Source organism: Peromyscus eremicus, chromosome 8b (assembly GCF_949786415.1).
Source record: "Peromyscus eremicus chromosome 8b, PerEre_H2_v1, whole genome shotgun sequence".
Taxonomy (NCBI): Eukaryota; Metazoa; Chordata; class Mammalia; order Rodentia; family Cricetidae; genus Peromyscus; species Peromyscus eremicus.
The window spans coordinates 19,759,432-19,773,974 of NC_081424.1; the positions used below are offsets into that span (position 1 = coordinate 19,759,432).

The following is a 14,543-nucleotide window of genomic DNA, read 5'->3' on the forward strand; positions in this document are numbered from 1 at the left end:
TCTCTCCAGTTTTCTTTGTGTGCAAGAGAATTAGTTTTTTACCACAAGGATGGCTCTTACGATAAAGGGTCTCCCACTCTCTCTCCCTCTCTCTCTCCATCCATCACCTATCTATCTACCTAACTACCTACACACATATATAGTACAGCTCTACTCTCATGATAGAGGTGGAGAAAGCCACTTTCCCATCTGTTCATTATTCTAAAGCGCACTAACTACTGTCAACACAGACATCTTGAGTATTTAATTTAAGGGAATGTCCTTTGGTTAGGTCTCATCTTTCATTTCTCTTCCCCTACCTTTATTTTCTAAGATGAAGGAAGAAATTATACGATCCCAGTCTTCGTTCCTAGTGTCAAGCAAAACCAGGATGAGGTCAAATCGACTTAAGAGTGGGCTCCCGAGGGCAATGTTCACAGACACGGACTCCTGGGGGTCGTACTGGCCTTTGGGGTTAGTTGCTGCCAGGATGGTGGTCCTTGTGTTCAGCTTACAAACGAGCCTACCAAGATAAAGGGAACAGTTCATTAACTGAGAGTCAAACAAGAGGCAGGATAACACTTGTTATAAAATTGGGCCGTGCTTGTATGCTGAAAAGCTAGAGAAACTTCTGTGAAAGAAAATGGAGAGACAGAAGACGACATCTCAAACACCAAGTTCAAACAAAATAAACTGGAATGAGTACCTTGAAGAGAATTGTTCCATAAACACGTCCTGTGCTCCTATGATGAGCAGAACCCTCTACGTTAAGTACTAAGAGGTGTGCGAAATTAAACCAAGCACGGCCACGATGCTCAAGGACACCACAGTCTCCTGGCTATTATCTAACTCAAGGCAGCATACAGGAAGTTCTCTATGGTTAAAGTTACAGGGAAAATAAGGCAGCATGTATGCCCTATCTAGACGGAAAAGATGATCAGAGAAATGAGATGAAGCAGCTTTTGAACAGACCCTTCAAGTCATCTGGACATTATTAATTGGAAGGCTCTATGTGCTTTGGAGGGTAGGAGGAGAGGATGATACTGGGAAATGGTTGAAGCACAAACTTCCTATGTATTTGCTTATTTTGTTTTGACTTTTTATCTATCTATCTATCTATCTATCTATCTATCTATCTATCATCCATCAATCAATCATTCATCTATCAATAAATCTGTATTAGGGTTCTCTAGAGGAATGAACTGATAGAATGAATATATATACATTATACACACACACACACACACACACACACACACACACACATATATATATATATATATATATATATATATATATATATATATATGATTTATTAGAGTGACTTATAGGCTGTGGTCCTGCTAGTTCAACAATGGCTATCTACCACTGGAAAGTCCAAGAATTCAGTAGTGGTCCAGTGCACAAGGCTGGATGTCTCAGCTGCTCTTCAGTAGATACCAGAATCGCAAAGAAGTCAGTTCTAATGCCAGTGAACTGAGAGTGAGGGCCAGCAGGCAAAGAGCAAAGAGCTCCCTTCTCCCACGTCCTTTCTATAGGCTGCCACCAGAAGGTGTGGCCCAGAATAAAGGTGGACCGTCCACCTCAAAAGATGCAGATTAAAAGTTGGTCTTCCCACTTTAAATGATTTAATGAAGAAAAATCCCTCACAGGTGTGCCTAGCTACTTGGGTTTTAATTAACTCCAGATGTGGTGAAGTTGACACCAGGAGTTACCCACCTCCCACCATCTTGAAGTTACTGTGCAACCCACGCCAGCTCCAGACTCAAGCTCAGGATCAGACTCAGCTTCTGTAGTGCTGGGACCACAGACACAAACCACCTTGCTTGGCTTTTCCTTATTATTCTAGATAAGAAAGAAGAGGGCAGGAGGAAAAAGAACTCAGGAAGAGGTCTAAAAGCAGTCTGACACGGAGTTTTGAGGAGCAATTACGAAAGGACTCGGAGGGTAGATTAGACAGGAAAGGGGCGCACAGAGATGGGTGGGGTGCCAGCATAATGCATGGTCTAGTAAAAGGCACACAGTCCTAAGGAAAGCAGTGGAGTGACAGGAATGGATGAAGCTTAATTTATGTATCACTGTGAAGCTAATTAATCCTCGAAAATGTGCCATATTTACTAATAGCAAAAGCATAACATTTTTATCTGTATGTGTGTGTTCTGCACTTGTGACCATTTTTAGAGTGGGATACCTGCCTCTCAGAAGTCACAGCCCTGTGACAGCAAACATGAGCTACATTTGTTCACTGCCATCCTAGAAGAACTCTACCTTCTTCGGGGATAGTAATAAAAATATCATTATTTATAATATTAAAGACTTTATGCACTATCTCTAATCATCACAAGCCCAGGATGTTAGCTATTATTATTAGCCTGGAAATAAAGAGAGCCGAGTCCAGAGACACAAACTTCTGGAAGTTTCCCGAGAGCAGCTGCTCTAAGACTCAAACCAACATCTGCTGAGTGCCAAAGATCAGGGCTCCTTTGTTTCTGGACGGTGTCCTTGTGAGCCAACTCACTTTAGACATGCCACTGCTGTGATCCTGATCTGCCTGACACGTTTAGGCATCTACTTACTTGTCCTGTTTTCTGTACTACATTGGATGTCCCTCAAGGGGCTGATTTAGTACTATCGTCCTTACATTCTCTGGCACTGCTCAATAATGGACATTATTTAAAAAGTAACAATTAAGCTTCACTTGGCTTAGTATTTATAAAACTCAATTTATTTTATATGCATAGCTTGCACAGTCTTGAAACATGACACTGATATACACATTTTTCTGCAATAGCTTTAAGGATGCAATAGCTTTAAACATTGCAGATTCTGAGAAAGCTACTTTTCCACTTATTTCATCCATATGTTTAATTTTCCTACGTACAAAGTAATACATATTCTACAAATCATAAGTACATGTTATTTTCTCAGGTCTTCAAGAAATGTGTGTGTGTGATGGCCTCCCACCACTTTCCCTACGCCTCTTTCTAGATTAATCCCCACGTTTATTCATGGCCTTCATAACTATCGTATGTTGCTTCTTCCAGATTAGCTCCAGCCCATGGAGTGATTCCTGTATCCTCACCACATCTTGTTTTCTTTCCCTTGGCAATGAAGTAAGACTGTATTTTCCATCTCCTTTCACAGTTGAGAAGGGCTATATATAATACCAAGTCTGCTAGAATACCAATAAAACAAACACAAAGCATGTAATACTTGCAGGTGTATGCTCTAGCCTCTAACAGCCTTCCTGCACAATCCTCCCTAGATTTTCTTTGTTAACTAGGAAGGACAAAGCCCCGAGTCAGAGTCACACTGGGAAGGAGACTGTGCTGAGGGGCTGGGACAAACAGGGCCATCTCCTTCACCCTGCATTAGACAGTGACACAAACAAGATAAACTTTCTTTCACAGGAAAGAGATGACCATAAGAAAGAACCGAGCAGAATTCCAGGAGAAATGAATGACAATAAAGGCAGCTTAGAAACTGAGGTTCAGAAGACTTATGCCAAAGCCCAGACAGAAGGCAAGACTGAGAAGCTTTTGAAGCACAGAGATCCAGCCAACTGCCTGAACGGTATAAAGTGATTTAGACTGTGAAATCTTCTCCTTAAATGACGTGAAGACAGCCACAGTCAAGCAGCTGATGCCACCCCACTTCTCTGGCAGCCAGGACACACCTGCTGAGAGACAGAAACAACCCAAGTATACCCAGAAGAGAGAACAGACACTCAACCTTAAGGAGCTCCGACACAAGCTACAGTACAGACGGACTGGAGGGCATCATGGGAAGTAAAATGATAGGACCATGTACAGGAAGTATCGAGAGTAGACAAGCTCACAGACACCAAATGTAGAACTTAGCAGGAAGCAAATGAAGTCAATGAGTTCTGGTTTCAGTCTGTAAGACAAAGAGTTAAGAGATGACTGCATAACACCACGATTGCATTTAACAATGAATCATAGCCGTAAGACAGGTCAGTAGCCTTTGTTCTGCATTTACACCCTCCCAACACAGGACTGGGGAGAATGGAGTCACATATTCATTTCCTAATATCGGGCATGATGTCAACGGGGGATGGGACCCTTGGGAGGTTTCAGGTTAAGAAGAGGTTATGAGGGATTAGTGTTTGACGTAAGCAACAAACAACTCTCTAGTGTGCTAACTACTGTTTCCTGGAGAAGTCAGTTCACTTTGACTAAAAGAGAGTAAAATCCTTTCTAGTATGTCCAGACCCTTTCAGCATGGCAACCACAACAGCAAAAGCGTCAGTTCAAAAAACCAGTTTGAGATGCAACCTTCACATAAAGGTTTCTAGACTGTCTCACATTCCTATATTAAGAGAACCCCAGTGAAAAAAACACAGCTGCAAAGCACAAAGCAGGATTCCCCAAAAATCCCATCAAACTACACAAAATAAAAACACATTGATGGTATTAAGACACACACATATGGTGTGTGCAACACCATATGCACACACATGCAAAGTGTTCCAGTATTACAAACAGTGCTGTGCTTGTCCCAGCTACTTGAGAATCTGAAGCAGGAGGAGCCCTACTTTCAAGAGCTTGAGGTCAGTATGGGTAATGTGGCCAGATGGCACTGCCTTACCCAAAGGTTGCAGGTTTAAGCAACATGAGCAAGGAATGAATTGTTGGTCTTCCTCAACATCTACTGAGAAGGTTCTCTTTGGTTACCAACATGATTTACATTTTTGTGAACTCTAGACTTCCTGAGTATTTTTATCTGTTTATATTCTCATTTTAATAAGCCTTTACATTACAGAAATCACCTGGTTCCTTCCCACTTTTGTAACAATTCCCAACTATAATGGGAAATGTATGAGCTTTGCTATGTCTTATGTGCCCATCATGTGAAAAGAGTGTATAATGTTTAACCTGAATGCAAAAGGTAACTTGGGTAATAAGCATAGAAATATGGAACAATTAAGTCTATAGTTCTTATTTTTGAAAAGAATTATTACTCTTTAGTATGTACAAAGCGATATGTTAAAAAAAAATCTCAGAGAAATTCCCTGTAGTCTTGTAGGCAGGACAGATTCTGAGAGGTCTACACTAACATCATTAAGGGAGATCATGATCCAAATCAAAGTCCTTTCCAAATCAACAACTTAAAGTGACGTGAGAGATGAGAAAGGGAGAAAGAAAGCAAACACAGATTCTTCACGAGTTCTAGAAAATGATGCTGTAAGAAAGGTATTGACCATCTTAAGGCAAAATCTGCGATGGTTCCAGAGACAGGGCCAGAATATATAAATGATGGTTGTAGCTGAAAGACTCATACCCTATGGGATCACATTTGAAAGTACTAGAACCAAGGAATAAAGACAAGGTAAGTGTTTTCCTAAGAATGAAATTCAAAGTAGTTGTACCTTTAATTTTTAGTAGAATTTGTGATTACTCCTTTTCACACTTAACCTTATCTGCTGCTAATTAATATTGTGTCATGCCATAGATCTCTAGAATTTTTTTCTAAAGAGTTTTGCATTTGGCATTTACTTGACATTTTGCATTAGGAAGGTTAGCAGGGTTCTAGTTAGAGGTAATGAATTTAAGACTCTAAAAGCTGTTAACCAAAAATACTAGATGAGCTACTGTTGGAGCAAATCCAACTTCCTTAAATAATCCAGTGATGCAGAATGAGTAGTATAAGAATGAACAAGTGAGTTACAGTGGCATTTGAGGAGTGCCTCCACTGGCTCTCACCACGACATCGATGACAGAAAAACACTAGTGACAGGGCCACACATAGCTGCCAACTCAAAAGCCCCTCGCTGTGCTACTGTCGCAACGAAAGCACAAACTACAAAGAATCAAGACATGAATAGTATGATCACGATTGGGAAGTACTCAGAGTCTTTGGAGAAGTTGTAGAACCTACTGCAGCCTGAACAGAGTCCAGATAGCAAGCACTAGCCACACATAGCTATGTCCTTAGAGCCTTTGAAGTCCTGTGGAGAAGAACTCATCAGGCCATTTTGTCTGCATACCTCAGCTACTATTTTCTAGAACTTGCCATGACCCATTCTTGGTATATCCCTTAGGTGATCTTTTGTCCTCATACCCTTCTGGACAGGCCCCAGGCTAGACCACTCACCAAGCACATACCACCCGTCTCTTCTGTGTTGACTGCTTTGGAGGAAGAGCCGACTGATCAGAGACTGCCACCAGACCAAGATATGCCAACTCACAAGCGGCTTAGGGGCCCTGGGGCTGTTCTGACATACACCTTTTACTAAGAATGATAGTACCTAACTGGACCTCTCTTGAAGGTATCCAGTGGTTCCAGAAAGGAAAGCTCCACTACTAAGGATAATGAGAGAGTCAACTGGGGAAGAATAAACTTTGGGGACTATAGTGACAATGAGGTATACAGCTGCTATGTCACATCTACTTTAACAAAATCCCACCCCAAATCATGGTACAGAATGGCAGTTCACTATTAGAAAAGTCCAGTAGTATGTGCTCACAGTTAGGTTTTCTCTCAACTTGACACAAGCTAGAGTCATTTTTGAGAAGGAACCTCAATTCCCCTCAATTAGGTAGACTAGCCTACTGGGATGTCTGTGGGGGATTTTCTTGATTTAATGATTGATGTGGGAGGGCCCAGCCCAGTGTGGGTGGTAACACTCCTGGGCAGGTGGTCCTGGGGTGTATAAAAAAGCAGCCTGAGCAAGCCATGCAGAACAAGGCAGTAAGCAGCACTCCTCCATGGCCCCTGCTTCAGTTCCTGCTTCGAATCCCTGCCCTGACTCTCCTCTATGCTAACTGGATTACAACTATAAGCTGACATAACCCCTTTCTCCACAACTTGCTTTTGTTCATAGTGTTTTATCACCACAACAGAAGCCCAATAAGATACATGTCCAAATAGCAAACCATGGAGCTGGAACCTTATACAGCCAGGCTAGCTCTGGACTCTCTACTCCATTGTTACAGTAATTCTGAATATGTCCACTGCATTCTTGTGATCACTAAAAGTGGGAGCATTTGATGTTGGCTTCTGAACTTGCTCTGTCTATAATACATCATGTTCTACATATATGTCAAACCACATTTTATGTCTATATTCTACAGATAACCAGCCAATAGCTGGTTCAATCTGTAGGTTAGTTCATAATTTATTATGCCTCATAGGCAGAACATTAAAGGTTATGTTCTAAGTGACCTCATTAGATACTTGAATTTCTTTTTTTGTTTGTTTGTTTGTTTTTCAAGACAGGGTTTCTCTGTGTAGCTTTGCATCTTTCCTGGAACTCACTCTGTAGCCCAGGCTGGCCTCAAACTCACAGAGATCTGCCTGGCTCTGCCTCCCGAGTGCTGGGATTAAAGGCGTACACCACCACCGCCCGGCAATACTTGAATTTCTTACATACATTTTTCTTCTCTAAACTTGAAGACTTTCATAATCCTATAGTCAACCTACCCAACATTCAGGCAGCTGCAGCCACTGGAAAATCTTTTCTGTACTGTTTGTAAATATCTTCTAGATTTCCTAGCCTTTGATACTAAAGGATACACAGTCTTTTATAACCTGAAACTTTCAGATTTTAAAAAAAATCTTAATTCTTTAATAATTTCATACATGTACATAATGTATTTTGATCAACTTCACTCATTACTGCTTCTTACCCCTCGCACTCCCTCTAAACTCGTTTCCAACAAGGTGTTCTACTTTCACATCTTTTAAAATTTATTTTTATTTTTTATGAGTCACCAGGTTTAATTAAAGTTGCATGCACGGGTATGAGGCTAGAACAAGTCTAATGGTGTTTCTATATTTGAGCTCTTCAAAGTAATTATTCAATTATTTCTAATTATTTTATAACTATAGTTCAGAAAAAGCATGGATGATATGTTAAAATATTTAACAAAAGTTGATAATATAAGACAAACAACAAAAACAATAATTACAAAAAAAATAAAGCATTGGATTTCTATGTTCCCATGGAATAATAAAAACTTTTTGTATCAAAGCTTCAACGTTATTCTCCAAACACATTACAGATAATCAAGGAAAATAAATCTATGAAACAAAACCCCTAAAATTAAAACTAAAACTAAGAAAGATAAAATATTATGAACTTCAATGCACATGCAAACACACCGTTAATCCTAGCATTCAGGAGGGAGAGGCAGGCGGATCTCTGAGTTTGAGGCCAGCCTGGTCTACAGAGTGAGTTCCAAGACAGCCAGGGCTACAAAGACAAACCCTGTCTCGAAAAACCAAAAACCCCCAAACAACAACAAAAGACAATGGAAACCAGCTAACCCAACTCCACAGCCCACACTGGAGTAGAAACCTCAGGCGTGACTAAGAGCCTCTGGAGTGCCAGGAGGTCACCAGCTCTGCTCTACCCCGCCTTTTGCCTGGCTGTTCTGTCCCACCACAGGCACAGAAACAGTGGAGCCAGCTGACCCGGCCGGAAACAGAAACTGAAGCCTCTAGACAAAGTGAGTCCTTAAATGGATTTTCTCAGCAATTGACACACTGCCTATACAAACTCTACCAATATATACCCTTAGCAGAATCGATCTGAAGTACAAAAGTACTTCAAAGAAAGCCTGAATATAATTTTTCTTCATTTATTAATATAATGGTGTTGATGCAATTACTATGAAGCTATTTTGGAGACTCAACTGAGTGCAGAAATATGGAGAATACTGTAAACACCTTCACATATACACTTAAAATAATTTTGAAGAGTCCTTAAGTATCCTCCCTTCTAGAACAAGAGCATATTGGTTAGATGTCAAAGCAGTGCCTAAGTATGGGAGGGCACTTAGCATGAATAAGCTACACACTTAAAGATGGCTGAGATGGTAAGTTTTATGTCGTGTGTATGTAGTCGTATTTAGGAATAAAACAGCATACCCCAGTAGCTGTGGCTTCTGTCCATTGACTGTATGGCAGGCACTGAGCCAGGAAATAGACATATACATACTTCAAGTTCAGAAGAACTTAGTGTCAGAAGCAGCTACACCATCATGGCTGCCTAAGCATGACAAGAACAAGGATGACATCAACAGACTTGCTAATGTGGATGGGGAAAAGCTCAGGAGGCCTCAACCCTCAACAAAGAACTGTCGGCGATTAGGGAGTGCTGAGAGCAGGAGGTACGTTTTTCTCCAGGGAACAGCACACGATTAGTTATCTAATATCAAATAGTCAGCCCTGAAAACACATACACAGAAATAACATACAGATTAAGCAGACTGTATGTAGGTATTTAGGTGGGTGTGTATGTGTGGCGGCAGCGGCAGTGGTGGTGGTGGGTGTGTGTGCGTGTGTGTGTGTGTGTGTGTGTATAAAACAACAAATAATGAAAAAACGAGGACATGCATTTGGAAGAGAACAGGAGTGTGGGCGTACATGAGTGGGTTTGCAGGAAAGAAAGGGGAGAGGGAAATGGCATAATTCTATTATTCACAAAATGTTAAAAAAAAATAACAACAGCCAACAGTAGTGGTGCACACCTTTAACCTCAGCACTCGGGAGGCAGAGGCAGGTGGATATCTGAGTTCTCGAGGCTAGCCTGGTCTATGGAGCAAGTGCCATGACAGCCATGGCTACACAGAAAACCCTATCTTGAAAAAAAAAAAAAAAAAAGAATGAAAAAACAACAACAAAAGAAGATCATGGAAGGAAGGGCCATGGCATTTATTTACAGAGAATAAAGACAGACAGGCCCGTCCCACAAGGTCAAAAACCCATTAGGTTACCATTGATGCCAGCTGTCTTTGAGGTAGGAACTTGTACTCTCTACAATAGTCATTGTGACTTTCTATAGTATATCCACAATTCAGGTTTGCTTTATTTTAAATAAGGGTTACCCACTGCTGTTGTCCATGTTGAATACTGGTTGCTTCTGAGTGATGAGAGAGGAAGTGATTTTGTAGAAAACTAAAGAAAAAAATCATGTGGGAGGAAAGGTGTTTGGCCTCTTGGAAGCATCTGTTCTGCTTGGGAGTTTTAATGTCAAGCCATTCCTTTGTAAGGACAATGTGAAGCCATTAAACCCTCTCTGTAATGACTGTTCTGTTTTTCAATGAAATTGGAAATTTAAGGTGTGAGAAACGCTAAGCCCAGCTGAGAATTCCAGGTCAGCATGCACTATAAACACAATGCTCAGAATCAAAATCAGTTACCTCTTGGATGCATGTTAACATGTGGGTCCTTCCATCCCAGAATATAGACTGGAAAAGTTCAGAGAACACAGTAATTCCAGCTTTGCTATCAAAATTTGATTACAATTATCTTCACTAAATCAATAAAGAAAAAGAATCCTTTTCAATATAGAGAAATCAAATATATAAAACACATAATTGTATACTAGGCAATGTTAGGAATTGAGTCTTTTATAATACATGCTAACAGTAAAATAGTATAAATGTCTTTATGTGTGGGGGCCCACAAAGGTTTCCTAGTGAAATTGGAGCTTGCTTTACCCAGCAGAGCTGCATTAGGGGATTGCTTGACCACGTGTGTGGTTACCAGGTGATTGGAAGGGTTTGCACTTGGCTGTGCTAGGGGGAAGTCTTTTGCTCCACTCCTTGGCATTCTTAGAAAAAGCCCTTTAGAATAAACAGAAGGGACTGGTAGATAATGATCCAGGCCCTCCCGAGGCTATCCTGTGTTTCTATCTGTCTCTCTCCCCTCTATCCTTCTATCTATATATTTCTCCCTCCTCAAGAGTACCCTGGGGAAAAAGTGGGATTGGGCCTCCCACAGAGAAATGGGTAGGCCCCCCACATTTATGAATCCAAGAATAGTTATGGGGGGGGGAAGAGCGTCAACAATATCAACACAAGAAGAGTGAATAAGACCCAATTTAGCTGTAATAACTAGAGAACAGTGATCCTTGAACTATTACTCCTTGACTATAGTAAACTGCATCGATCTGTGAATGTTTACATTATTACTTTATGTATATAGGTGTTTTGCCTGCGTGTTCATCCTTGCACCACCTGCGTGCCTGATGCCTTGAAGGCCAGAAAAGGGCTTTGGATCCCCTGGGACTGGAGTTACAAACAGTTGTGAGCCACCACATGGGTGCTGGGAATCAAATCTGGGTCCTCTGGAAGAGCAGCGGATGTTCTTAACCACTGAGCCATCGCTCCAATCCCTACAATACTCTTTAAACAAAATACATATGCTAACTTGCTTTGTAAAAGTAAAAATTCTTTAGAAAATGTAAAAAGACCAGAAGGCTAAAATACTAATTGTGGTGAGTGCCTCCATTCAAGGAAGTATTAACACTGGATAGAAGTCAAGACAGGTCAGAAACACATGGGGGATTTTACTTTAAACCATAATACAAATGTTTTTGTAATGACCATCTTCACTGTGCCCAGGGTGTGGTGATCTATGCAGGAAGCCCCAGTGAACAATTCATTAAAACAGAATGTTCAAGCTGCTGCTTAGGAAAACTGCATAATACATGTTAGGTTTACAGAAGAAACAATGAAAAACTGCCCAGAAGTAGCAACAAAACGTTTCTAATACTCTAAGGGGAGTCCTCTTCTTCTCCTCAGACAAGGAAATCCAATCTGAAAATTAGCCTTCGAAGTATTTCGAAGTATTTCCTTTGGGAGACGTTATTTCAGTTACAACAGGGCAACTAGGGGTAAGCCTCCCAGTGTCTCAGATCACGTTAATTCCGTCCACCTCCTTCAATCTCTTCTTTTGTGGTACTTTTCTAGGTAGGTTTACTAGAGAAGCTGTGAACTCTGTTCACACACGGACACCAATCAGGAAGAGGAAGTGTTCAGAAACCTCAGCAGCAACCTGACAGAGTGGTTTGGGGGCACGTTCTTGAGTTTCCATGCTTTTAGAAATAAGGATCACTGTGGTATAATTTACACAATATGAAAATGTCACCCCTTTAAGATGTCTTTCTGTGGTCATTTCTCTTCCCTAACTCCCAGCAAACAGTGACCTGATCTCTCCTCAGCTTTGCCTTTTCTAGAATTTCATATATGGATGGAATCATGTCTATATAAGCTGCTATAAACCATGTTTGTACAAGTCCTTTTTTGCATGTGGATATCAAATTGTTTTAGCATATTTATTTCATTTACATAAATTTCGTTTAAAATTAGTTCTACGTTGACATACAAAGTCATGGGGTTCTCTATTTTCCACCATATCTATCAGTTACACTTTGATCTAAATGTCTCCTTCCCTCATCGCCCTGCCACGTCCCTCCTGCTGTCTACTTCCTTCTTTCAAATAGTCCTCTCTGCTGTCATGGCCCATGGTTTCCATTTCCCATCTTTTCCCTTCCTACTCTGGTAAGATTTCTTCCTCCCTTCCCACATAAGTGAAAGCATGTGGTACTGGACTTTGAGTGTGGCTTATTTTGCTTAACCCAACAATTTACAGTTCTATTCATTTTCCTGTAAATGTCATAATTCATTTTTTCATTATGGCTAGATAAAATTCCATTGTGTATATGGTAGCACATTTTCTTCATTCATTCATCTGTTGATGGACTTCCATTTCCAAAGACTGTGAGTAGTGTAGCAATAAATATGGGTGTGTAAGTATCTTCACTGTATATGACTCTTCTAAGTATATACCCAAGAAAGGGAGAGCTGGATCATATGCTTTTCCATATTTATCCTTTCCAAATTGTTTTGATGTATAGTTTCTATGTCTTTCTTTGTAAAAATTAAAATCAGCTTATCAATTTATAAAAAGAAACTTCTAGTTAGAATTCTAACTGGAGCAGCATGGAGCCTATAAAAAATGGTTTGGGAAGATACATCATAACAGCATTACCTTCTGATAGGTGAAGCAAAGTGTGCCTCCCTGGTCTTCTAAAGCTTTATGGTTTTCAGGTATCATCTTAGAAGATACTTCACTAGATTTATCTCTATTACACTCCAAGAATCTTTCAAACTCCCTAATAATTAATATGCTCCGAGAACATACACCATTTTTATGGAAAGAATAAGTTGAGTCCTGTGTTGAAAGAGAGCTATAAATAGCTCCTACTGAGCTAAGTCAGTCCATGTGGTGGTTTGAATGAGGACAGCCCCATAAGCCAGGTGGTAGACTGTTTAGGAAGGAGTAGGAGATGTGGCTTTGACAGGGGAGGTGTGTCACTAGGGGAGGGCTTTGAGGTTTCAAAAGCCCACTCCAGGCCCAGTCTTGCGCTCTCTCTCTCTCTCTCTCTCTCTCTCTCTCTCTCTCTCTCTCTCTCTCTCTCTCTCTTTTTCTCTGCCTGCTGCCTGAGGATCGGGATGTAAGCTCTTAGCTACTGCTCCAGCGCCATGCCTGCCTGCCTTGCACCATGCTTCCCTGTATAACAGGCTAGCCCTCTGAAAGTGTAAGCAAGCTCTCAGTTAAATGCTGCACTGGTCATGGTGTCTCTAACATAGAAAACAGTATACTAAGAAAGTCTACTTTTATACTTTATTCACTTCTATAGTCTAGTAAGAAAAACCTTGCACTTGGAGAGTGATACTTGATAACCCCTTGAGTGTACCAACAAGCTTCCCATTTTCCTTGAATTTATACTGAATAATCTCTCTCCTTCCACAGACTTTAAAGAACAGAAATGCTTACCCAGCCTTAGCGACACTTATGGTTTGCTGCTCCATTGCTTCATGGATACTGGTTCTGTCATGCTCTTTGAGGCTGTTAAATTCGTCAATGCAGCAAAGGCCAGCATCTGCAAGCACCAAGGCCCCAGCCTCCAAATTCCATTCTCCTGAGTCTTTCACAGCTGTTACTGTCAGACCTGATAAAACAAGGAAGTTACATTAACTTTTATTTTCAAAAGTGTATCTCGTATCAATGAAATGGAAAAACACAGTCAAGGCTCTCATTTGCACTCAAAATGGACAGCACCAGGATGCTAAGCCAGGTGTCTAGGTGTTAGAAGACCTCAGAAGTGCTTATGTTCTGTAAATAATCCAATGTCTTAGCTAGTATTTTGTGGCAACTAAGTCTCTAAAATCTTCCATTTGTTTGTTCAGTTGTATTAAATGGTAATCATGTAATTGTTTTAAATCCTGTCTGATCATTTCAACATCTCTGCCAAATAGGAATCTGAATCTGATAATTGTTTTGTCCCTTCAGATTATGGTTCTGCCTTATGTCACATTTCGGAGTTTGTTGTTGAAAGGTAAACAGAAAAGGAATGGCCTTTTGTCTTGTGGTGTTGAGTTGGGGCATAGCTGGAGCATTCCGAAGCCCTTTACTGAGCTGTGCACCTTGTCTGTGTATTTTACAAGTGCTTCTCTCAGCTTGGGGTTTTTCTTTTTCTTTTCCTCCTTTCACACCTTGGGTGCTATGGGATGGTTGAGGGAGGCTGAAACCAGAGATCCCCCTCCCAGGTAGAGTAAGCTCTGGTAAAATCATTTCTCCTGAGGACAGGCCTTGTTAAGAATAGCAAATCTTGCATATTTTAAATAGTCCTTTCCTCTGCTGCTGGAAGCAGAAAGGGGCTTCTGTCTTGACTGTGAGATTACATCTTTTAGAGGTAAAACTTAAGGAAGTGTGGTGTCCCCTGTGGCTGGGACCTGTGACTTTTAACT

General features: G+C 40.8%; 1 protein-coding gene across 1 annotated transcript in view; it reads right to left on the minus strand.

Annotated features, from left to right (window-relative positions):
- Positions 1-14,543, minus strand: part of Mcm9 (minichromosome maintenance 9 homologous recombination repair factor) — a 71,878-nt gene that overhangs the window by 12,457 nt on the left and 44,878 nt on the right. Inside the window, exons 8-9 of the mRNA XM_059272580.1 lie at positions 13,570-13,744; positions 300-502 (exon numbers count right to left, since the gene is read on the minus strand). Of these exons, the coding sequence (XP_059128563.1) occupies positions 300-502; positions 13,570-13,744 (378 nt within the window). The remainder of the gene's footprint in view (positions 1-299; positions 503-13,569; positions 13,745-14,543) is intronic.